The sequence below is a fragment of the Schistocerca nitens genome, chromosome 1 (assembly GCF_023898315.1).
Source record: "Schistocerca nitens isolate TAMUIC-IGC-003100 chromosome 1, iqSchNite1.1, whole genome shotgun sequence".
In the NCBI taxonomy this organism is placed as follows: Eukaryota; Metazoa; Arthropoda; class Insecta; order Orthoptera; family Acrididae; genus Schistocerca; species Schistocerca nitens.
This window is the reverse complement of record NC_064614.1, coordinates 93,631,203-93,658,265: the sequence shown is the minus strand read 5'-3', so window position 1 is coordinate 93,658,265 and position 27,063 is coordinate 93,631,203. Positions and strand designations below refer to the sequence as shown.

General features: G+C 42.8%; 1 protein-coding gene across 3 annotated transcripts in view; it reads right to left on the bottom strand.

Annotated features, from left to right (window-relative positions):
• LOC126234596 (double-stranded RNA-specific editase 1-like) overlaps positions 1–27,063 on the bottom strand; it is a 98,999-nt gene that overhangs the window by 31,097 nt on the left and 40,839 nt on the right. For all 3 annotated transcript variants that reach the window (XM_049943326.1, XM_049943317.1, XM_049943334.1), the window contains exon 2: positions 3,354–3,523. In XM_049943326.1, coding sequence (XP_049799283.1) covers positions 3,354–3,523 — 170 coding nt within the window. The remainder of the gene's footprint in view (positions 1–3,353; positions 3,524–27,063) is intronic.

The following is a 27,063-nucleotide window of genomic DNA, read 5'->3' as shown; positions in this document are numbered from 1 at the left end:
GTACAATGTGGATTTCGAAGGCGCCGCTCTGCTGTCGACCATCTGGTTACCTTGTCGACCTTCATCATGAATAACTTCTTGCGGAAGCGCCCGACTGCGGCTGTGTTCTTTGATTTGGAGAAGGCTTACGACACCTGTTGGAGGGCGGGCATTCTCCGCACCATGCATACGTGGGGCTTTCGCGGTCGCCTCCCTCTTTTTATTCGTTCCTTTTTAATGGATCGACAGTTTCGGGTACGTGTGGGTTCTGTCCTGTCCGACACCTTTCGCCAGGAGAATGGGGTGCCACAGGGCTCAGTTTTGAGCGTCGCTCTCTTCGCCATTGCGTTCAATCCAATAATGGATTGCCTCCCAGCTGATGTATCAGGCTCCCTTTTCGTGGACGATTTTACCATCTATTGCAGCGCGCAGTGTCCACGTGTCTTGGAGCGCTGTCTTCAGCGTTCTCTTGACCGTCTTTACTCCTGGAGTGTCGCCAATGGCTTCCATTTTTCTGCCAAGAAGACGGTCTGTATTAACTTCTGGCGCTACAAAGAGTTTCTCCCACCGTCCTTACGACTCGGTCCCGTTGCTCTCCCACTCGTGGAGACAATCAAATTTTTAGGCCTTACCTTTGACAGGAAACTTAGCTGGTCTCCACATGTGTCATATTTGGCCGCCCGTTGTACCCGTTCTTTAAATGTCCTCCGTGTTCTCAGTGGTATGTCGTGGGGAGCGGATCGAACCGTCCTACTTCGTCTACATCGGTCGATCGTCCGCTCCAAGCTGGATTATGGGAGCTTCGTATACTCCTCTGCACGGCCATCCATCTTACGCCGCCTCAACTCCATACAACATCGGGGTTTACGACTTGCGATCGGAGCATTTTATACCAGTCCCGTAGAGAGTCTTCATGCTGACGCTGGCGAATTGCCACTCACCTACCGGCGCGATATACTGCTTTGTCGGTATGCCTGTCGGCTACTGTCAATGCCCGACCATCCTTCTTATCGTTCCTTTTTTGACGACTCTCTTGACCTTCAATACGGGTTGTATGTCTCTGCCTTGCTACCCCCTGGAGTTCGCTTTCGTCGCCTCCTTCAACACCTTCATTTTTCACTCCCTGCAACCTTTCGAGTGGGCGAGAGCCGCACGCCACCTTGGCTCCAGGCTCAGGTCCGCGTTCACCTCGACCTCAGCTCGCTCCCAAAAGAGGTCACCCCCGGTTCGGTCTACCACTCCCGTTTTTTGGAACTTCGTTCGAAGTTCAACAACATGACTTTCATTTATACAGATGGCTCTAAGACCAATGACGGGGTCGGGTGTTCCTTTATTGTCGGGGCACAAAGTTTCCAATACCGGCTCCATGGCCATTGTTCGGTCTTCACAGCTGAGCTCTTTGCCCTCTACCAGGCTGTTCTGTACACCTGCCGCCACCGACATTCTGCTTATGTCATCTGCTCAGATTCCCTGAGCGCCAACCAGAGCCTCAGTGATCCGTACCCGGTTCACCCTTTCGTACACCGGATCCAACGCTCTCTTCAGCAGCTGGTGGACGTCGGTACGCCGGTTAGCTTTATGTGGGTTCCTGGCCATGTCGGTATCCCTGGGAACGAAGCTGCAGATGCCGCGGCCAAGGCTGCGGTCCTCCAGCCTCGGACAGCTTCTTGTTGTGTCCCTTCGTCCGATTTTAGCAGGGTCATTTGTCGGCGCGTTGTGTCGCTGTGGCATGCCGATTGGGCTGCACTTACCGACAACAAGCTTCGGGCCTTAAAACCTCTTCCCGTGGCTTGGACGTCCTCCTCACGCCCTTCTCGGCGGGAGGAGGTCGTTTTAGCAAGGTTAAGAATTGGACACTGCCGGTTCAGCCATCGCCATCTGCTGACGGCTGCGCCGGCGCCGTTCTGCCCATGTGGGCACTTGCTGACGGTTCGTCACATTTTAATGTCCTGTCCCGATCTTAAAACACTGCGCCTCGATCTTAACCTGCCTACTACTTTAGATGCCATTTTAGCGGATGACCCACGAGCAGCTGCTCGTGTTCTTTGTTTTATCAATTTGACAAACCTCGCTAAGGACATTTGATGATGCTTTTTACTCCTATGCCTGTCAGTCTGTCTTTTATTGTGTTTTCCCTTTTAGTTGTTGTTGTCAACTTGTGCCTCGCGGTGCATTCTTAGAGTAGTCAGGGCGCTAATGACCACTGAAGTTGTGCGCCCGAAAACAAAAACAAACCTGTACACCCATGCACACTGAATAGTAAAGTTTGTTTGATGTAAAACATACACCTTAGGCATTGTTGTATGAATCATTTGTCATTTGTATCAATCACTATTAAATTATGATGCTTACAGTGCCACCTATTGCTGCATTTTGTAATTATTTATTTTTCTTCTGGCATACATTTCCCCCCATTCTCCAATAATATTCTGTTGCAATTTGATGTCATTCTGAGAAATGGTGTTATTTCTACAGTGGTTTGAAAGTTTATCTTTAATTATAATCATCCTGCATATTAATGAATATATATTGCATTATACTGTGGACAGTCTAACATTACGGAAATGGCACAATTTTAATTGCTATTTTTTCAAAGTGTCTTTTAATGATAGTAGAAGTCAACAGCAGGTTAAATGAAACAAACTAATCTGAATAGTACAACTAACTGAACTGGCGTTCTTCAGTTTCTCATAGAATATTTGTAACGAAACAATCCACAGTTGTTTTGCCAGTTGTTGGTGTCCAAAGGACACAACATTTCAGCAGTTTACCATGTAACTGTCATCAGGCTCAGTCATCAAAACATTGTGTCCTTTGGACAGCAGCAAGTGGCAGTATACCTATGGACTACTTTATTAACTGAATTGCAAATTGCAGTTGCACTTCACTGATAAAGTAGGTCAACAGCATTACCTGCTTCACAAAGACATTAATAACTCGCTGGTGATTTCTGTCAGAACCATATAAAGAAGTTCTATTAGTTTCATATTAATATCTAGGACACTACTGGGACACACTTAAACAACAACCAAGATGATCCATTTTGGTTTATGTAAGACATAGGTGTAGTCTTTTGTAATTTTAAGTATTACAATATTAGTTTTCTCACAGTACCGCAACATTATACCAAAGGTTTGACTTTTTCAGTTAATTTTCGTTTTATACTATTAACTTTTGCTTCTTGTTCAATTTTCTTCCTCCCAAGCTGAAAATTTTTCCATCCACATTTGTTGTACGTACAAATCAAAAAACCACCGTACAAAATAAACCACATTATTGTTAGCACATATATAATTTTATAGCTGCACTATATTTAATTAAAAAAGTGTAACTCAAGTATGTTGGCATTGAATATATAAAAAGTAAACACTAACCTCAGCACTAACAACAAACATAGTTTGTGTTAGAGCATTTGTATGCTCCTGAAATGTAAAGTTTATTCCAGCTTTCAGTTCACGCAGAACCATCATGGCATTCTTTGGGTGCAACAGCTTCCTCAGTCGTGCATTCTGTTTTCTTTTTCTTAACTTCTTTTTCAACTGGACTATGATTGAAAGAAAAGCTTTAAATTAGTTTTTAATTTTTCATGGTGCACAGCAAACTTTTATAACCACAAGATTATTTCAATTCAACACAGTTTTTGGAAAGGCTAATTTTTATGACTGTCCACATTAAGTTGTTATGGTTATTAAAAAGATTAAAACTGATACATAACATCATTACTAAGTTATATTTCTATTCTTCGGGGGTGGATGAGGAATTTATTACTACTAGCAAGTCAAACCCTAGGCCCAGATGACAAAATTACGTACAGCCACTTTCCAGTTCACATTATTACCTCCACAGTGCAAGCACAGAAAATGATCACAGATACTGCATTTGAGAGTTGCTGCAACAGCTTGCTGTGAACCTCATTAAATTTATTGACAATGAGTAGGGAAAGGAGTGGCAGCATTGACAAAATGTGAAAGCAAAGTGTTGAAATTTAGCAACTCACTGGTTTGCAAATTTTAGGGGCAGATACATGGTGCCAAGCAGGCTGACAAAGTATCTAGCCCAAAGTAGAAAAACTGTACATGGCTATCCCATTAGTTATTTATTTACTTATTTTTTATCCTTGGATCACTTTTGGTAGAAATATTGGATACATCAATGTGTTTTAGCAGCACCACCGTTTAGGATAGGGAAAGTTAGTTTTGTGCGATATTCTGAGCACAAGTTACAGCCAAGTGTGGACCGGATTGCAGTGAGTTACACATACCAACATTTGCCAAGTAGGATAGAGGCCACAGGGCTATCAAATTGCTGAAAGAGTATACATAGTGGTTTTGCATGCCACAAATCACGGGCAGAAGGGGCCCACTGGCCAACCTAGTGTGTTACGAGTACGTGACGCGAAGGGGCGCATATGGCAAAACAAAGGCACACAGCCACTTACAAATAGATGCGGGTTTCTAACAGAATTCATTCAAGTGTGGCAGCTCTCCTGGATGGCAGGGCGTATCACCACACCAGCTACACCCAGCAACAGATGGGGGCATCAGCATTCCAGTCCAAAGCGGGTCGCTGGTTCAACCATCTGAGGTTGATGCGGGGTCTGTATCCAGCCAGTGGCAGGACACTACACGGCTCGCTAACATGGGCAGATGTCCTGGCTTCCAACACACACCGGAGGCATGCTGAGGCCAGGTTGTGGCACTTGTCGCAATCTCAGCCATGCCGGCGACGATGCCGAGTTGGCAGGGATGCAGACCGCCGAGTCGATTGCCGCCATCCTGACGATGCCGCTACTCCACTGGCATACAAAGCCAACACACACTGTGAAGTGGTGTCCTCACCATTGCAGGACCCGGTGACACAGACCGAGGGGAACGCAGCGCTCTAGTTGGAAACAATAAAGCACTTTGAAAGCTCAGACGAGTCTTAATATGGTGCCTTCTACCTCTTCACACTACATTTGGTGTTGCTGTTACATTTGTGGCAGAAGTTGCCACTATATTTAGTGACAGAATAGCAGACATAGTCTGTCCATTACAACGTTCGACCCCAATTCCCGCATTACATTCATAAGATGTGGTGAGTTTTGACCAGTTTTCTTTTGACTATTGGACATTTCCTTGCCTTTTTCTGTTTTTGAGTATGGCTCATGGCAGGCCATTTTAGATGTTTTGCATAGGCATATTATTATTTTTTTGTCAGAATAAGTGTTAATATATTTAGGGCAGTAAGCTTTATTTTTTTTCGTGGCATTTAATTACCTTTGTATTGGTTTGAGTAAGTTACCGAGTATGATGATACTGAGGCGTAAGGAGTTGGTTTATTCTTGTACTTAAATGTTTTGTTTCAGGACTAACTGGGAACAAAAGCAACACAATGGCAGAGTCAGGGATGCGAGGTACGTCTGAACCCAAAGCGGTACGGATGTTGTTGGAAGAAGTAGCACAATTGACAGCGGACAATACGCAGTTGAGAAATGAATTAATATCTAGAAGCGAGCGGGAAACCACATCTGATCAGTCGTCGTTGCCTAGGGTGCAGGAGATTGATCCAGCTGCCGCGAGTTAGATTATTCCATTTTCTGGCAAGGCATCTGAGGATGTGTGTTCATTTGTGGCAGACTTGGAGGCTTCAGCAGTGATGAGTGTTCGGTCTGATGAGCAGTTGTTACATATAGCCAAGATTAGATTAACGGGTGAAGCAAAAACATATGTAAGATGTGTTCTGAGGCCTTAAGGAAGGCAGGACAGTTTAAGAAGTTAAAGGAAGGGCTTTTACAAATGTACAAAAAAACAGAATAGCACTCAATACTTTAGAGAGAGGTTAAGTAAAATGTCAGAGAGACAGGGGGAGACAGTGGAGAAATTTGCGGACAGGATAAGTGAAACTAATGAGTATACTCACGAGCTGGGTCCGAGCGATGAAGCAAATAGTAGGCTGAGCAAAGGGCACTTGATGAATTTTTTAGAGGGTTACTGGTGTGTATGTCATTGAAACTGCGTGAAGGGACTCCAAAAGATTTGTATTCGGCCATTCAGCTGGCAATTCAATGTGAGGAAATAGACGTCGCAACAGGGGTACGCAAGAGGCAAACAGTGTTTACAGTGGATGTGAAATGTTTTAAGTGTGGTTGTATGGGACATGTGCAGAGGCAATGTACCTAGTCACCGAGGAATAAAGGAAGGGGAGGTTGGAGAAGTGGAGATAGGAGAGGTAGACAAGTGTTAAATGGTAGAGGGGGCCCAAGACCCACCTAAGTGAACTCCCGTTTAATTTCAGTGCTATGAATACATATGCAGAGGTGGAATGTTCAGTGGTTGGATCCATAGGAACTAAACAGTTTAAGATTTTGTTGGACACAGGGGCTCAAGTGTCAGTGGCTACTAGGAATATAATGGGATGAAGAAAGTTAGACCCATCACATTATAGGTTGTGTGGAGTGGGGGATAAGGAGGTCACACCTTTGGGGTTGGTGACAGTTTAGTTTCAAATAGAGAAAGTCTGATTTAATGCATGCATGGAAGTAGTACCATGGGTAAGAGGGCTACGACATGATCCTAGGAGTAGATTTCTTGCATCAACATCATGCCAAAATTGACCTTGGACAATGAACTGTGAACTTGGTGGAATGTTATTTCAGCTAGGGGAAACTGTTGTCAATGCAGAGCAGTCGCAAGGGGTGTTCAATGTAATGGACAAACCAATTTAACCACGTACATTAGCATTAAGGCTTACTTTGCATGTGTGTGTGTCTAGTGGCACGGGAAAGTTGCTTTGGGTAAGTGCGGAGTCAAATCTACCTGTGAGTACAGTGTGTGTTATTGAACCATAGGATGATAATGAAGTTTTGGGTTCACTGGCTTCTTTCATGAAATGTAGCGTTGTATGTGTACAGGAGAGAAACGGGCGAGTAGTTCCCATCAACGTGGATAATTGTAGCACTGTAGACGCTAATTTGAGGAAAGGAGCTGTAGTAGCAAATTTGGATGTGCCTGATGACAAAGACTGCTTTTCAAGAGGTAGGCAAAGCGATCAACCACTAACTGCCAAAAGAACTGCATTGCATGACAAAATTAAGCATCTGAGAGGAGGAGAAAAAGAGCATATGGAAGAGTTATTGTGGGAATTTAAGGATTTGTTTCTTCCACAAGGGCCGTTACCAACAACTCCATTAGTTCAACATAGGATACCAACAGGGAATGAAGCACCTGTTTACCATAAACCATACAGAATACCAAGGTATTTGCATCTGATTGTGGAGGATCTCATTGATCAGCAGCTTGCGAACAGTATTATAGAGCATAGTGATAGTTACTGGAGAGTGGGCATTGTCATTGTGCCTAAAAATCTATGGATGGAACCAAGAAATACAGATTATGTTGTGACTACTGATACCTCAATAATGAGACAGGAATGGACACATACCCTATTCCAAACATATCAGAGACTTTGGATTACTTAGGACATTGCCAGTACTTTCCTATGATGGATTTTAAAAGTGGTTGTCATCAGTTACATGTGGCTCCAGAGGATCGTCCAAAAACTGCTTTCTCTACTCCTGGAGGCCATTACCAGTAAATTAGAATGCCATTTGGTTTGAAAAACGCTCTGGCATTGTTTCAGAGGGTGCTAGACAGTGTCTTGAGGGGGTTTGAAACCACGGCAGTTTCTGGTCTATTTAGATGACAGTGTTTTCAAGTAGTATGGAGCAACATAGACAGTGGCTAAGGGAAGACTTTATGAGGTTAAGAGAAGCTCGTTTGACACTGAGCCTGGAGAAGTGTCATTTTGCATTAGAAGAAGAAAAATATTTGAGTCATATTATCAGTAAGGATGGAGCGTGAAAAGACCCGAGGTTGGTACAAGCTGAAAGGGATTTTCTGGAACCGAAAACAGTTAAGGAAGTGCAGTCAGTCATCGGATTCCGCAATTCCTATCGAAAGTTCGTGAAGGGATTTTCAGATGTAGCACAGCTGTTGACGCGATTGTTACAGAAGGTTGTGGCAAAAATAGAAGTCATAGGTTATGACCTAGCAGTAAGGCAAGAATTACAGGACACGGACAATGATTGTAAATTATACTGCCACAGTTTAATGTGTACAATGGTCTTCTGTGCAGGTAAACGAAGTTAGGGCCAAGGGTAGTAGTGCCAGTGGAGTTGAGAATGAGGTTTTAAAGGAAGCACATGATCACGTGTTATCTGGTCATGGAGAGCTTAGAGCAACGAATAGGAGAGTGGTGGAGAGGTAGAAAAGTAGATGTGGATCAGTATGTCAAGAATTGTATACCATGTGTGCAGAGAGCAGATTTGAGCTGCAAACAGATACAGCTACAGCGATTACCAGAAGTGAAATGTCCATTCTGTATGCTTGGGATTGATGTCTTAGGATCTTTCAGGTGAACACCATCAGGGAACAGATTCATTCTGACAATAATAGACCATTTTCCGAGGTATGTGGAGATGGTGGCTATACCAAATCAATAGGCAGCAGTTGTCGCCAAAGCGTTAGTAAACAATTGGATTTTGAAGTCTGGTGTACCGGAGACAATTACTGTCCAAGGGATCAACTTCATGTCAGATTTAATGAAGGAACTGTGTAAATTGTTGAATGTAAAGAAGTTGAGGACGAGGGCGTTGCATCCACAGGCCAACGAAGGGACAGAACAGGTACACAGAACAATCAGGAATATGCTGAGTTTTTATTTGGATTCTCATCATCAGTTGGACGAGTATTTGAAGAATGTTGTATGCACATACAATGCAAAAGTCCATACAAATACCGATTTATCTCCATATGAGGTAGTGTACGGGCGAAAAATGCCGTCACCATTTGATTTGGTGAGGCTACAGAAAGGAAGGACCGGTAATCACTACGTCAATTTGCAAGGACAATTCGAGATGTTTGGAAACTATAACAAAAGGCAAATGCAAAGGCTTTGGAAAGGCAGGAAGACGCAGTGGAGCATAAAGGAAGTTTACCGCATTATAGAGTGTGTCAGTGGGTAATGCTGTCCAGCCCCTATATGCAAAACGAAGAAGTTCCTCACGAGGTATCAAGGGCCATACCAACTTGTTGAAACCACATCCCCCATTTATGTTAAGCTTCAGCTGCCAACTGGAACAATGATAGTACACATTGGGTAGTTATGGCCATTTAAGGGTTGCCCAGATGTGATCCCAGGCATGTCACAGGAAGGAAAGATGAAGAAAGAGAGCGTGAAGAGAGGTGCTAAGCACAGAAAAAACCAGGAAGCTAGAGTACAGCATGAAGTACCATATGTTTTGTGATCCAGAAAGTAGAAGCAAGCTGTTTTGAATCGGGAGAATTTGCAGAAGCGAAATGTATAGAGCTCGAGGGGAGTGCAATTTTAATCAATGGAACTGCATGTAACATAATAGGACCAACCTTCCACCTGCCAGCGTCAATTTCAGCAGTCACACAGTTGAATGTTATGCAGCCACAGCTGTACTGGCCAGAAACCACTTTAGAGTTTTTGCCAAAGCAGAATCTGACCTCGTTAAATCAAACTATGGAGCCAGGTCTGTTGCGATCCATAAACCAGTTCATTTTAGAGCAAGAGCAGCACCTATCAGCCCAACAACTTGTGCAACTTGTCCTTCAGTATAGGGAAAAGCAACGGCATATAATGATCATTTCGAGCACCTCTGTGCCAAGTGTCTTTGCAGCCTTAACTTTGTTATGAGTTGTTTTCTTTCTGATCAGACAGAGAGCTAATTCCAAGAGGGTACCAAGGGTAGTCGAAGTCCCAGTCAATTGGATACCGAGGATGCGAGACGATTAGGTAAGGGGTTGATCGAGCAGGGGTTGTCCAGTACGGAATTTTTACGTTTTGTTTCATGTTATGGTTTTAAGGGGCACTAGACCACATTTAAGTTTACTAATAGTAAGGAAATATGCCATAGGTGCTAACTCAAACAAATTAAGAGCTATTTAAGGGTTGACCTGGGGACCAAGTTTTTCCGAAGAGGGGAATAATGTAGCGGCACCACTGTTTAGGATAGGGAAAGTTAGTTTTGTGCAATATTCTGAGCACAAGTTACAGCCAGGTGCAAGCCGGAATGCAGTGAGTTACGCATACCAACAGTTGCGATGTAGAATAGAGGCCACAGGGCCATAAAATTGCTGGGCAGTTTTGCATGTTGCAACTCACCGGCAGAAGGGGCCCACTGGTCCACCTAGCATGTTACGAGTACGTGACGCGAAGCAGTGCGTATGACAGAACAGAGGTGCATAGCTACATATAAGTAGGTGCGGGTTTCTAACAAGATTCATTCAAGTGTGGCAGCTCTCCTGGACGGCAGGGCATGTCACACCACCAGCTACACACAGCAACAGATGGGGCGCCAGCATTCCAGTCCACTGCAGGCCGGTGGTTTGTCCCTCTGAGGCCGACGCAGGGTCCATAGCCAGCCAGCGGTGGCCCACTCCACAGCTCGCTAACACGGGCAGGCATCCTGACTTCCAACACATGCCAGAGGCAACCCAAGGTGAGGGCCACAGATTCGGACCCCGGATCACGGGCACTTGTCGCCGTGGTCTCAGCCAAGCCGGCGAGAACCATGCAGCTGGCCGTCTGCGGCTCACACCGAGCGGCGCTGAGTCGGCAGGGATGCAGACTGCTGAGTCAACTGCTGGCATCCTGACAAAACCACTATTCTGCTGGCATACAAGGCCAACAAACAGTGCATGCACAGGTCGCTGAGACTGCCATTCCGTGCCAAGCAGTTTCGCAGACGGCAAAGTTGTGTCCTCAGCATTGCGGGACCTGGTGACGCAGACCGAGGGGAACATGGCACTGTAGTTGGAAACACTAAATCACTTGGAAAGCTTGGACGAGTCTTAATATGGTGCCTTCTACCTCTTCCCACTACATTTGGTATTGCTGTTACATTCGGTGGCAGACGTTGCCACTACAATATACCCGAGTGTATTACAAAGTGCGTGGTAACCAGTTAAAAGCATGGATATATACAATTTTTCTAACATTAAGGTTTTACACCATAGATGTAAAATGACACATATCAGAGCATTAAGAAGAATATACACAATTGTGCTTACATACAGTGACAGAACAGTGTCTTTATATTCTTTATGTGGAGCTTCCAGAAGAAACTCTTCTTTAAGAATTTGAACACATATATAAGATACTCCTTTACACTGTTGCACTTTTATCTAAGAACTCCTTTACATTGCAACAAGCTGAGACCAGATGACCTTTTAGTTCTTGTTTGGAATCAGACAATGTTTTTAAGATCCTGATACTGCTTGTTTGTTTTACGAGGATTGCCCAGAAAGTAATGCACCACATTTCTTTCTTCAACAATTCTTTACTGAACATAATGAGAATTGCACACACACAACAATGGTTTTATCTACACACACTATTTTTCCACATAATCTCCATTCCATTCTATGGCCTTCATCCAGTGCGAAATAAGGGCTTGTATACACTGTCAGTACCAATCGTTGCCCTGGTGGCAAAGCCAGTGCCTCACTGTGTAAATCGCCACCTAATCATACTCAAAATGTCTTCCACCAATTGCAGCCTTTAATGGTGAATGACATCAGCTCGCTACTACATGTCAGGTATGACAGCAGTGGAGGGTCTCCCCAACCGCTGCAAATCGTGGAGCTCTGCTGAACTGCCTTCTGATTACCTCACCCTCCATGCCCAGTGACTAATTGTAGTTATGCTGATACTAGATGCTCCATGGACCATGCACTAGTGTTTGTGAATATTTCCCACAGTTTTTTTCTCTGCAGTGATAAATTCACTGATGGCACGTTGCTTGTAACATGCATCATCTACAGACATCATTTTGAAACTGTCCTGCAGCTATTCTACATCAGAAGTGACAAACTTGGTACAATCCCTCAGGAGACTTCAAATAATAAATACATAACATTTCACATTCGTAGCATTGATTTCGGCCAGGGAGGGGGCGGGGGGGGGGGGGGGGGGGGGAGAAAAGAAAGAAAGAAAGAAAGAAAGAATGCTGTGTGTCACTTTCTGGGCAACCCTCATATAACACACATCCAGCTATTTTAGGTTCTTTGTAGTTTAAGTCAATTTGAATACATGTGATGATTATCTTTACACCTATTACTGTAGTTATGTAAATTTTTGTTGATCAAAGCTGTACAGTTTTATTTTTAGGTACATAATTGTTTCATGTATGTACAGAGAGAGTATGTACACTGTCAGTATTTGCAGTTATTAGAATTTATTTCTGCAGGACAGTCTAGATGCCAGATTTCCAATGCACCTAATCACTTTATTTTGGAGTTTAAATAATCTGTTTTTGTGTATATTAGCTGCACTACCCCACACAGGTATACAGTAAGAGATATGTGGATAAATTAGAGCATAATACATTTTTAACAAAGTGTCCTGATCAACAGTGTGACTTCTTTTCCTCATGAGAAGTATATTTTTGAGCATATTTCATCTATGAGTCTCCCATGCCATGAGAATCCCAAAAACTTACTGCAATGAACTTTTGAAAGGCTGGAGTCCCCAAGCTTGATATCAAGATCATCTGCTTTGACTGACATTTGCTTGTATTCCATGCAAGTTGTTTCGCTTCCATTTATGGAAAGGTTGCACCCCCAAAATGTGTGTTTCACCTATCCATCTCTAAACATGTCCTGGTTTCAAGGTCCTTTGTAGATTTACTTGTGATTAGTAGAGATGTGTCATCAGCATAAATAATCACTGTGTCGAAACTTCCTGGCAGATTAAAACTGTGTGCCCGACCGAGACTCTCACTTGGGACCTTTGCCTTTCGCGGGCAAGTGCTCTACCAACTGAGCTACCAAAGCACGACTCACGCCCGGTACTCACAGCTTTACTTCTGTCATTATCTCGTCTCCTACCTTCCAAACTTTACAGAAGCTCTCCTGCGAACCTTGCAGAACCAGCACTCCTGAAAGGCAAAGGTCCCAAGTTAGAGTCTCGGTCGGGCACACAGTTTTAATCTGCCAGGAAGTTTCATATCAGCGCACACTCCACTGCAGAGTGAAAATATCATTCTGGAATCACTGTGTCATTTACAGCTTCTGGCATGCCATTTACATACAGAATAAAAAGTAATGGTCCCAATACCAAACCTTGGGGTGCACCACATTTTACCTATTTGAATGCTGAGAACACATTTTCCAGTCTGTTGCCATTTCTATATTTTTATCTCTATGCATTGTTGCCTATTTTTGATTAGTGTTTTGATAATATTGTTTGCTCTGCCTCTTATACTGGTTTAGTTTTTTTAACAGGACTCTGTGACAAGAGCTTTTGATAGGTTTTGTTCCTGTTTCTCCAGTGTCCTGATTACATAAGCTGTGAAATATGACACTGCTGCTTTTGTAGATCGACGCTTTGTGAAACCATGTTATGCTCTATTTATTATGTTCTGTTTCTGTAAGAAATTTACTATGCTGTCTTTTATGGCTATTTCTACAATTTTAGACAGTACAGATATGGTTGTAATAGGTTTTTAATTGCTGGGCTTCCCTTTGTCTCCTCCTTTATATATGGAAATTACTTTTGTTTTCTTTAGGAAATTTGGAAATATCCCTTCCTGCAGTGTTTGATTTATAAAGAATGTGAGAGGTTTACTTATGTATTTAGAAACACACTTATTTTAAGGGATATGCCATCCAGTCCATCTGAATTTTTCTTTTTTAAGGATCTAATATTTATGACTTATGACTCATCTGTAGGCAAAAGGAATATGCAATGTTATCATCTTATTAGATTAAATTAGATTAGATTTACTTTCATTCCAATTGATCCGTAGTGAGGAGGTCCTCCAGGATGTGGAACATGTCAGAAAAACAACAATACATGACAAATATTTACAACTAAAACAAATAAGCTAAAGTACCATTCCACAGGTCCCAAGTGGAATGATTGTCATTTTTTAATGAACACTAAGAGTCATTTTACAAATACTAATGCACTGAATTTAAAATAAAAAAAGTTTTTTATTTATTTATAAGGTAATACAACTACTGTAATACTTATTTACAATGAACACATTACTGCACTGAAATGGTGCAGAAGTTAGATTATACTAAAACACACACACACACACACACACACACACACACACACACACACACACACACACACACACAAATTTTCAATGAAACATTACTGCACTGAAATTGTGCAGAAGTTATGTTGTACTTCTACACAAATCAGTTGGTTTTACTAAGAAATTCATCAATGGAGTAGAAGGAGTTGGCCACCAATAAATCCTTTAGGCTTCTCTTAAACTGAATTTCATTGGTTGTTAAGCTTTTTATGGCTGCTGGCAAGTTATTGAAAATGTGTGTTCCTGAATAATGCACACCTTTTTGTACAAGACTAAGTGACTTTAAATCCTTGTGAAGATTATTCTTATTTCTAGTATTGATTCCATTTAGTATAAGTAAGAGTGAGATGATTGTCACAACAAGAAAGAAGGAGAGAGGAACAACTGGAATAACAATTGGTGAGGAACTATTGAGGAGAGGAGAGTTTCAAGCACTTAGGAAACCTGATACAGGAAGACAGAAAAAACGACAGAAATATACGAGCGGGGGAGAAAATCAGAAGCATTTTGGAAAAGTGTCAGAAGCCTGATATGGAGGCAAGGATGTACCCAAAATCAGTTAAAAGGTTATATACCAGTCATACTATGTCCCAATCCTGACATGTGTCAGAAACCTGGGTTATGAAAGGAAGAGAGAAAAGTGAAGTACAAGCTAGTGACATGAAATTCTTGAGAAACAGTACTGGAGTGACAAAGATAGACAAGTTAAGAAATGAGAGGATCAGAGAGTTAATGAATGTGGAACCATTACAGGAGGAGATAGAGAAATCAAGTCTGAGATGGTATGGACATCTTAAGAGAATAGAGAAGAGGATACTGTAGCATCTCCTGGCAAAACACACTTTATATGTGGTCAAACAAAAAAAATAACATAAAATAAATTGAACTGGATGATTATAATTTTATTTCTGCATGGACAATGATTGTGTGAACTTTATGTAATAAAGAGGAACCATTGTGTCATGTTTTATACTTGTATAGAATTATGTATCTATTTTTAAAGATAATATCTGTGTCAGTGAGTACTGAAACCACCACAGACGATACTTATTAAATATCAAACAAAGATGTAAATGTATTAAACTGAGTATAAATAGTAGTGACCGAGCATTAATTTCTCTGTCATTCTTTTGGAGTAATGTGAGTAGGAAGAGCCTGTGACGCTATATTGTAAGCTTATGTAGCATTCTTTTGTCAAGATTGAGAAAAGGATGCCATTAGGCACTGATTAGTAAAGATGTGTAAGAATTTAATCTGTCTAAATGTTTTGAAGAGAGTTACTTAGTGAAAACTTGCATTATGATTTGTAATAATGCTTGCCTGGTATTTTATCCCATCCTTTTAAGACATTTTCAGCTATTTAAATATTATTCGTGGTGCAGAGCTGTGCTACGAACGAATGAGATGCTGCTGCAGCGCATTCAAACTGCATTAAATGAAACCAATCATACCGCAAAGAAGCGGACAGGTAATAGTGAACTAAAATTATTTTTTTCAACTTTCGGGATTGCAAGGCAGAGCAGCAGATTTTATGATGTGTTTTACAGGTGGACGCGGGCTGCGGATGATGTTATATTATTAACAGTGCAAAAAGATAATTTACCTGTGCGTAGTTCTGATCTAGCAAACATTATAATAAAAACATTTTTTTCTCTGATAATAGTCTCATGTTCTCATGTTAGTCATGGTATTTATTGGTGTTTTAATGTTAACAAAAATCCACTGCAAAAAGAAGGCACCAACTTTCATTTGTTTCATTTATTGTGCCGCAGCCTGCACAATATCAAAGTTCCCAATCTGTCCAATTGAATAGTACGTGGCATTGCAAATTTTATATTTAACTTCTTAACTAAGCTTTTTTTCTTCGAGGAAAGGCTATTTTTACTTTATGTTGGAACAAAAGGTGCATTTGTGTGTAGACATACCAGCAGTGTTCACACAAATGACAACACACCACATCAACTACCAACAAGACTACTTAAACTTTGTAGTCTTGTCTTCTTTGCCCACAGAAACCGCTCACATGCTATAATAATAAGTGTGATAAGAGTTGATTCAGCACATATCACAGCAAGGAATTGCAAAAATTATTTGCTTACTAAATTAGAAAGACAATTTCAAGAATATTCAGAACATATTTGCGTCCTAGCAAAAATTCCGGCGATGCGGTAAACAGAGGCCAAAAACAGGACTGTCCTGTTTTCTTTACGGGATGAATTCCAGTCAGCAGGTGTGCTTCTGTTCACTGACAACAGAGAAACAGGCAACAATGAAATTAAATTATTCTGTATTGTCGTTCTTTCATACCACAGTTACATCAAATAATCCAAGTTGGTCAGTTCATCACTCCGTGTTTAAAGAAAAAGTCTTTGTTCTTGTGTTGTGACGAAGCAAGCTGGGATAATTTTACTTCCCCTCTTGTTTTGCCATCTTCCTCCTTAAAATTCATTTTGTTCTTAACTAATTACCATGAACAGACGTGAGTATAATCTGTATTTCCATGAAAGAGAAAGTTTGGCCCTCAGTTTTAAAGAATCTAACACCAGATCTAATTTTGTGCTTAGTTTTATGTATGTAATTGATTTTCTAATTTATTTTGACCATTGCTAGTTAGTGCCTTTTGTTATAGGGTGAAATCAGTAATTGTATCATAACAAATTCTACTGTTGACATATAAACAAATATAAATTCGGTACTAATTATAAACATTTGGAGAAACAACTGATAGTATTCTTAAAGGATCTATTTGGCTCTATTCAAAAACATGTTAGCAAAGCCAGCCCTTAATTCCAAAGTAATTAACAGTTTTGCCAAAAATATTGTTTGTGTAACTATATTAATTAATTTCATGATTTAAACAAATAATTCAGCCTATCTCCTCTAGAAGAAGAAACTGTTCAAAAAAAACACAATTTTTTGATGTATTCAGTTAATTTAATGAGCTAAGTTTTAATTGTAATTTCTGCAAATTTAACTTCAAACAACATGTAGTTTCAGCACCTATTATTGTGAGGATATATAAGGACCCAATTTTTACTCCCGAGACAGTCAGTCCACGGCCGAGTTTCAGATGAGAAACCTGTGTTGGTTAGATCACCAGCAATGCACCAACTTAACTGTGACATAAGTGTAACACAATTAGGCCATGTGTTAAAACAATGTCAGTGTGTTTCAATAAGTAACTTTTTATTCTTCAAGAAATGTTAACTATGTGGTTAGGCTTTTACTGCACATAGATGTTCAACAGGAAAATATTGTAATAGTATGTCAATGTTCGCCTGCACCCTATTAATGAGGGTTATCAAAAGTTAAACAATAGTGCATTGGCCATATAACTGTGTATTATTGGAAGGTTGTGAGCAGTGAAGGTAAAGTACTGTGAAATGCAAATGTGCACCTGTCAGCTACATCATTTAAAGTAGTCAGTGTTGTACTTCCACACCCATTTTTCAGCCAGTGTAGCAACACAGTAAATTGACACTGAGGACAACAAACAAAGAAATAAAGCAGGCAAATCATTACATTTGGTGCCCCAACATGAGGACTACTGTATGTGGGCACAATAAACGAAGACTCTAGAATTTCGACAGTAAAGTGTGAACTCTAGCGGTTTACAGTGATTTAAATGGAAGAGATGCTACAGCCAATCAGCATTGGGGTTTCATGGCCATAATAAGACAGCAGTCAATCAGTGTGTGGGTTTTATGGAAGCAGCCATTGAGTACAGGAGCAGCCAAGCAGCACGCAGGTGGACACAGCTGACCGAGGTAAACAGGACTTCTCGCTGAGAGAATTACAACTTGCAGCAGCAGACGAGTCGAGATGACAATCACAGCAGAGCAGCAGCAGACGAGTGATTAAAAACAAGGTAACTCATTGCAAAACTGTTTTGTATTAAATGATGCATAATGAATTCCTGCTACTAATAAGGGGAGTACACCGTTCACTTGTTGCATATTTTTATGAGCTTCAAACAGGAGCGACTGCAGTAATGGATAGGAACTGTGACTGTTGTGTACAGATGCAAGCTGAGTTGGCAACCCTTTGCTCACAGTTCCAAGCTGCGCTGGCTTCCATCACACAGCTTGAGGCTGCTGCCAAGGGGCGTCACTGTGAGGGATCGGATGCGGGGATACGAGGTACGTCGAGTACATCCCACACTTCCTACGATCGGTCAACTACTGTGACCGCCCCGGGTACTGCCTGCACTGAGGTTGACCCCTCACCCTGGTTGAGTGGGAGATCATTCCAAAGTCTGGCAGGCAATGAAAAACTTTCCGAGGGGCCGATCGTAGGGCCTCCCCGGTTCGTTTGACGAGCATGTTTCAGGCGTTGTCTGTGGCTGATGATGTCTCTGAGCTGCATGCAGTCATCCACCCTGTTCCAGAGGAAGCTTCTCGGCCCGCAAGGTCTGGGCATTCACAGAGGGTGGGTTTGCTGGTAGTTGGGAGCTCCAGCATTACGGCTACTTAGGAAATGGAAGAGATGCTACAGCCAATCAGCATTGGGGTTTCATGGCCATAATAAGACAGCAGTCAATCAGTGTGTGGGTTTTATGGAAGCAGCTATTGAGTACAGGAGCAGCCAAGCAGCACGCAGGTGGACACAGCTGACCGAGGTAAACAGGACTTCTCGCTGAGAGAATTACAACTTGCAGCAGCAGACGAGTTAAGGGCTACTTAGGAACATGGCTGCCAAGGAGGGGAAGGAAGCCAGAGTGCATTCCATGTGCATTCTGCAGGGGAGGGGGGGGGGGTTTCAAAGAAAACTTGACTCATTTCAAGTAAGTACCCCACTCATACAATTCTAGTCGGTGGTGACTTCAATCTACCCTCGATATGCTGGAAAAATTTAAGCCGGTGGCAGGAATGAAACATCATCCGAAATTGTACTGTATGCTTTCTCAGAAAATTACTTTGAACACTTAGTTCTTGAGCCCACTCGAAGCGTAAGTGGTTGCTAAAGCATACTTGACCTTTTAGCAACAAATAATCCTGGACAAATAGTGAGTATTGTGACGAATACTGGGATTAGTGACCACAAGGCAGTTGCTGCTAGGCTGAATACCTTAACACCTACAACCATGAAAAAGAAACGCACAGTATATCTATTTAAAAAAGCTGATAAAAATGCTCTTAACGCCTTTTTAAAAGACAGTTTTCCCTCCCTCCAATCTGATCATGTAAGTGTAGAAAAGTTGTGGAATGTTTTCAAAGTGATAGTGTCGACAGCAATCTAGAGATATATATACGACATAAATTAATAAGTGATGGTACTGATCCCCCATGGTACACAAAACAGGTCAGATCGTTATTGCAGAAGCAATGAAAAGAGCATGCCAAATTTAAAAGAACACAAAATCCCCAATATTGGCAAAGTTTTACAGAAGTTTGAAATATAGCACGTACTTCAATGTGAGATGCTTTTAATAATTTGCACAACGAAATTCTGTCTCGAAATCTGACAGAAAACCCAAAGAGATTCTGGTTGTATATAAAGCACACCAGTGGTAAGACGCAATGAATACCTTCACTGTGCGATAACAACGATAAAGTCACTGATGACAGTGCCACTAAAGCAGAGTTATTAAATATGGTTTTCCGAAACTCCCTCACCAAAGAAGACAAAGTAAATATTCCTGAATTTCAATCAAGAACAACTGCCAAGATGAGAAACATGGAAGTAGATATCCTCAGTGTAACAAATCAGCTTAAGTCACTTAATAAAGGCAAGGCCTCTGGTCCAAATTTTATACCAGTCAGGTTTCTCAGAGTATGCTGATAAAATAGCTCCATATTTAGCAATTATGTACAACCACTCACTCACAGAAAGATCCATACCTACAGACTGGAAAATTTCTCAAGTCACACCAATACCCAAAAAGGGAAGTAGTAGTAATCCACTGAATTACAGGCCTATATCACTAACATCGATTAGCAGTAGGGTTTTGGAACATATACTGTATTCGAACATTATGAAGTACCTCGAAGTAAACTATTTATTGACACACAGTTTCAGAAACTATCTTTCTTGTGAAACACAGCTAGTTCTTTATACTCATGAAGTAGTAAGTGCTATTGACAGGGGATGTCAAATTGATTCCATATTTTTAGACTTCCAGAAGGCTTTAGACACCATTCCTCACAAGCATCTTCTAACCAAACTGCATGCCTATGGAGTATCAACTGAGTTGTGCGACTGGATTCGTGATTTCCTGTCAAAGGTCACAGTTCGTAGTAATAGACGGGGAGCCATTGAGTAAAACAGAAGTAATATCCGGCGTTCCCCGAGGAAGTTTTATAGGCCTTCTATTGTTCCTGATCTAGATTAATGACATAGGAGACAATCTGAGTAGCTGTCTTAGATTGTTTGCAGATGATGCTGTCGTTTACTGTCTAGTAAAGTCATCAGATGATCAAAACAACTTGTAAAATAATTTAGATAAGGTATCTGCATGGTACGAAAAGTGGCAATTGACCTTGAATAAGGAAAAGTGTGAAGTTATTCACATGACTACTAAAAGAAATCAGCTAAATTTCGATTACGCGATAAGTCACACAAATCTGAAGGCTGTAAATTCAGCTAAATACTTAGGGATTACAATTACAAATAACCTAAATTGGAACAATCACATAGATAATATTGTCAGTAGAGCAAACCAAAGACTGTGATTCACTGGCAGAACACTTAGAAGGTGCAACAGGTCTACTAAACAGAATGCTTACACCACGCTTGTCTGCCCTATTCTTGAGTATTGCTGTGCGGTGTGGAATCCGCATCAGGTGGGACTGACGGATGACATTGAGAAAGTACAAAGAAGGGCAGCTAGTTTTGTATTATCACAAAATAGGCGAGATAGTGTCACAGACATGATATGTGAATCGGAGTGTCAATTATTAAAACAAAGGCGTTTTGTCATTGCTACGGGATCTTCTCATGAAATTTCAATCACCAGTTTTCTCCTCTGATTGTGAAAACATTCTGTTGGCACCCACCTACATAGGGAGAAATGATCATTGCAATAAAAGAAGAGAAATCAGGGCTCACACAGAAAAAATTTAAGTGCTCATTTTTCCCATGTGCCATTCGAGAGTGGAACAGTAGAGAGACAGCTTGAAGGTGGTTCATTGAACCCTCTGCCAGGCACTTTATTGGAATAGCAGAGTAATCACTTAGATGTAGATGTACATGAATGACCTTAACGAACAAGACAATGTGACAGAACAACTGTAGAGGTAAGTTGTTAAATGAACAGAAAGATCTTGGTGGGACTGGTTCTGTAGATGAAAGTGATTATAAACCAAACATGAATGTAACTTTGAATGATGAGGATGAAAGTCCTGTTGAAGATGGAAAGATAGAAGCATCATATACACTGTATGGTGATGTGAGCAAAATGGAAGAAAACAGTACCGAAGTGGATGAAATCATTAAGGTTAAGTGGAAGGAACCTAATAACGAAAGTCATCAAGGGCAAAAGTTTATGGCAGATGGAAATTTGGAAGTGACATTAAGGCAAATTATGAGTAGTTTTAGTAATATGAGTATGAAAGAAGACATTAGTAGGGTGGAAAATAATATGAAAGAAGACATCAGTAGTATGAAAGTAGATATTAGGGATATTAAAACTGACATAACTAGCCTAAAAGATGAACTGAAGAAAGAAATTGAAAAGGAAATTAAGGTAAGTAGCTCTAGCCTTTCAGAATTAAATAAGAGGGTTGAGGCAGTAGGGCAAGATTGTGATGAAAAAATAAAGAAAGTAGAGCAGAATACTAATGAAAAATTAACATTAATGAGTAGTAAATGTGTAGAAGAGAGAGAGAAGCTTTGTAATGACTGTAGTAGGAGGGTGGAGGCTTCTGAAAAACAGTGTAAAGATGAAGTCAAAGCTGTCAGAAATTTTGTGCTGAAAACAGAGTTAAACTTTATAACCAAATGGATCAGATTAACAATGATTTATAAACAGAGGTAGAAGCCAAGTGTGGAGTAGTGGTAGAGGAAAAACTGGTAAAAGTAAATAAAAATGTAGATTCAGAATCAACAGAAATGGAGAAAAACGTGGAAGGGGTACAAAACCTAAAGCATAGAGAGAGTGACAGTTTTTTTAGGGCACAAAACTGCTATGGTCATTAGCGCCTGGTCCATGACTTAGGAAACAGTAAAAAACCGAAAATGGAAACCAGCAGCAATGGGAACGAAAGTCATAAAATTGGAGAAACTAAAAGCAGAAGGAAGGCTTAAAAATCCACTACAGAAAGGGGTTGGTTGTCCCCAAAAAAAGCTTCAAATGACTGACGTCATTTCACTGGCACTAATGAACTTGAGAACGCGATCGGCCCAGCGCGTGTCATCTGCTAAAATGGACGATATATCAGGCGACAGCTGTAGACGGGCGCGTAACGGAGTAAAATAGGGGCACTCAATTAAAAGGTGTCTTACCGTCTACAGCTGAGAGCAGTGGGGACAGAGTGGGGGAGGATCTCCGCTTAAAAGATGTCGATGGCTAAAAAGACAGTGCCCTATCCGGAGTCTAGTTAAAATTACCTCCTCCCGACGACGCGTTCGGGAGGAAGAGATCCAAGCACAAGGAAAAGCTTTCATGTCCCACAATTTATTATGGGGGAAGTGTCAACCAATGTGCATGCCATAAAAAACCAACACGCCGACATAAAACGCTCCGTAGATCGGCGAAGGGAATCGATTGAATAGCTGGCCGAAGAAGAGAGACGGCAACCTTGGCTGCTATATCGGCCGCCTCATTTCCACAGATACCAACGTGTCCCAGGAGCCAGAGGAATGCCACCGAGACGCCCCCAGGTGGAGCAAGCGCAGACAGTCCTGAATCCGGTGGACCAGAGGGTACACAGGGTAAAGAGCTTGGAGACTGAGGAGAGAGCTGAGAGAATCCGAGCAGATAACGTACTGTATCCGCTGATGGCGGCGGATGTAGTGGACAGCCTGGAGAACAGCATAAAGCTCCGCAGTATAAACCGAACACTCGTCAGGAAGCCGAAAGTGATTTGGGGCGTCGCCAACAATATAGGCACTCCCTACACCTAACGATGTTTTCGAGCCATCGGTGTAAATAAATGTGGCATCCATCATTTGTGCACATAGAGCAGCAAATGCCCGACGATAAACAAGTGAAGGGGTACCATCCTTGGGAAATCGACAAAGGTCATGGATCAGGCAGATCCGGGGACGGAGCCAAGGCGGTGCTGTACCCCAAGTTGTCAAGAAGGTTTTCGGAAAGCGGAAGGAAAGAGAATGGAGCAGTTGATGGAAGCGGACTCCCGGTGGTAGTAGGGAGGAGGGGCGGCCTGCATACCCTACATCAAAGGAGGTGTCAAAAAAAATGTCATGGGCTGGATTAGCAGGCATGGAAGACAGATGGCTAGCATAACGACTCAGGACTGCTCGCCGATTGGACAGAGGAGGTTCAGCAGTCTCAGCATAAAGGCTTTCCACAGGGCTGGTGCAAAAAGCTCCAGACACTAAACGTAATCCACGGTGGTGGATAGAGCCGAGACGCCGAAGAATAGACGGCCGAGCAGAGGAGTAGACTATGCTCCCATAGTCCAATTTCGAGCGCACTAAGGTGCGATAGAGGCGGAGAAGGACCACTCCGTCCACTCCCCAGGAGGTACCATTCAGGACACAGAGGGTGTTGAGGGATCACAGACAGTGAGCCAAAAGATAGGAAACGTGGGAGGACCAGCACAGTTTTCTGTCAAACATAAGGACCAAGAATTTAGCGACATCTGAAAACGGAAGGTTGACAGGTCCTAGATGTAAGGAGGGTGGAAGAAAGTCCTTACGTCGCCAAAAATTAACAAACGGTCTTACTGGGAGAAAAACGGAAGCCGGTTTTGATGTTCCAAGAGTGGAGGCGATCGAGACATCCTTTAAGACATTGTTCAAGAAGGCTGGTCCGTTGAGAGCTGTAGTAGATCGCAAAATCGTCCACAAAGAGGGAGCCCGAGACATCAGGAAGGAGACAATCCATAATTGGATTTATGGCAATGGCAAACAGTACAACACTCAGCACGGAGCCCTGGGGTACCCTGTATTCTTGGGAGAAGGTACGGGAGAGAGTAGTGTTCACCTGCACCCTAAATGTGCGCTCTGCCATAAATTCGCGAAGAAAAAGGGGCAGCCGACCTCGAAAGCCCCAAGAGAACAGTGTGCGGAGGATGCCTGTCCTCCAACAGGTATCGTATGCTCTCTCCAGATCAAAAAATATTGCTACCGTTTGGCGTTTCCGGAGAAAATTGTTCATGATATAAGTGGAGAGAGCAACAAGATGGTCAACTGCAGAACGATGCTTTCGGAATCCGCATTGGGCAGGTGTTAAAAGACTGCGGGATTCCAGCCACCAAGCTAAACGGTAATTCACCATACGCTCCAAAACCTTACAGACACTACTCGTGAGAGAAATGGGACGATAGCTAGAGGGGAGATGTTTGTCCTTTCCAGGTTTCGGAACAGGAACGACGATAGCTTCCCCCCCATCGTCTGGGAAAAGTACTGTTGGTCCAAATTCGATTATAAAGGCGAAGGAGGTAACACAGACTATGGGTTGATAAATGTAGCAACATTTGGACGTGGATACCATCCGGTCCTGGAGCGGAGGAGCAAGAAGAAGAGAGTGCATGTTGGAGTTCCCGCATGGAGAAAACAGTATTGTAGCTTTCGCGCTTTTGAGAGGAGAAAGCAAGATGTCGCACTTCCACTGCACGTTTCTTCGGGAGAAACACTGGCGGGTAATTTGAAGAGCTCGAAATCTCAGCAAAGTGCTGACCCAATGAGTTAGAAATTGCGACGGGGTCCACTAATGTATCATGCACGACAGTGAGCCCAGAGACCGGGGAGAAACTAGGCGCGCCTGAGAACCGTCGAAGCCGACTCCAAACTTCCGAGGAGGGAGTGAAGGTGTTAAATGAGCTAATAAAGAATTTCCAGCTTGCCTTCTTGCTATTGCGGATGACACGACGGCATCGCACACGGAACTGCTTATAGCGGATACAGTTGGCCAAAGTAGGATAGTGGTGGAAAATGTGAAGAGCACGTCGCCGCTCACGTATTGCGTCACGGCATGCCTCGTTCCACCAAGGAACTGGGGGGCGCCGGGGCAATTCGGAGGTGCGTGGTATTGAACATTCCGCAGCTGTAAGAATAACGTCGGTAATATGTGTCACCTCATCGTCGACGCTAGGAAAGTGACGGTCATCGAATGTCGCTAGAGACGAAAAAAGTGTCCAACCGGCTTGGGCAAACTTCCAGTGTCGTGGGCGCATATATGGCAGTTGAGGCTGCAGTCTAAGGACACATGGAAAGTGGTCACTCGAGTGTGTATCATCAAGGGTGAACCATTCGAAGCACCGAGCTAGCGGAACAGTACCGACCGCAAGGTCCAAATGAGATAAATTTGTCGTGGAGGCAGACAAAAATGTGGGGACCCCAGTGTTGATGCAAACTAGATCCGCTTGGTGGAAGACGTCTAGCAATAGTGAGCCACGTGGACAAGGATGTGGACATCCCCAAAGCGGGTGGTGGGCATTGAAGTCCCCAACCAGCAACTAGGGGGTGGAAGCTGACCAAGAAGATGGAGGAGATCAGCTCGTGCCATTGGTGTGGACGATGGAATGTATACAGTACAAAGAGAGAACGCGTATCCAGAAAGGGGAAAGACGGACGGCGACAGCTTGGAAGGAAGTGTTTAAGTGGATTGGGTGATAATGGAGAGTATCATGGAGAAGAATCTTGAGTCCTCCATGGGCTGGAGTGCCTTCAACAGAGGGGAGATCATATCGGACGGACTGAAAATGAGGGAGAACAAAGCAGTCATGGGGACGCAGCTTTTTTACCTGAAGACAGAAGGTGACTGGCGAGTAGGATCGTAAGAGGATCGACAATTCACCCCGATTGGCTCAAATGCCGCAGATATTCCAGTGGATAATGGACATGAGTGAACAGAAAATGGAGGAATGTGACCAAAGTTGCTGTCAACTCTACGACTGCTCAGAGCTTGCGACCGACAGCATGGAATGGCATTCAGCCGAAGGCAGAAGATCCTGATCCATAGGTTGTTCAGGAGCAGCTCCTGCCACCAGCGATCGGCCGGTTGATCGGCTGCCAGCAGTGCGCCTCGGCGATGCAGAAGATGGCCGAGGGCGATTTCCGCCAGGTGGTGCTGTAGATGGGACACGCCTTGGCGGAGAAGGAGATGAACTGGGTTTCTTTGTAGCCTTCTTGGAAATATGATGTTTAGAAGAAGGAGGAACCGATGGTTGTGAAGTTGGGGTACGTAAAAAAATCTTCACGAGTATGCTCTTTTTTCGAAGTCTTGGTGTCTGACGTTTGGGCTCAAGATTTAGCAGAACCCGATGAAGGGTGAGCCATAGAGTGGGCAGGCGAAAGTGGTGAGATTGAACGGGTGATTTTTGCGCTGGCCGATCTGACGACCATGGCACTAAAGGTGAGGTCGCAAGTCTGCGTGGCCGCCTCCTTTGTTGGCCGAGGAGAAGCAAGGACAGTGCTGTATTTTCCTGTCTGAGGCACGGTGGGCTGTCGACTGGCGAATAATTTTCGAGCAGCAAAGGTCGACACCTTTTCCTTCACTCTGATTTCCTGGATGAGCTTTTCATCCTTAAAAACGGGGCAATCACGAGAGGAAGCAGCGTGGTCACCCATACAGTTGATGCAGCGAGGGGATGGAGGTGGACAAGCACCCTCATGGGCATCCTTGCCACACGTAACACATTTGGCCGGATTTGAACAGGACTGGCTGGTGTGATTGAACCGCTGACACCGATAGCAACGCGTAGGGTTTGGGACGTAAGGGCGAACAGAAATTATCTCATAGCCTACTTTGATTTTCGATGGAAGTTGAACTTTGTCAAATGTCAAGAAGACAGTGCGGGTTGGAATGATGGTCGTGTCAACCCTTTTCATAACTCTATGAA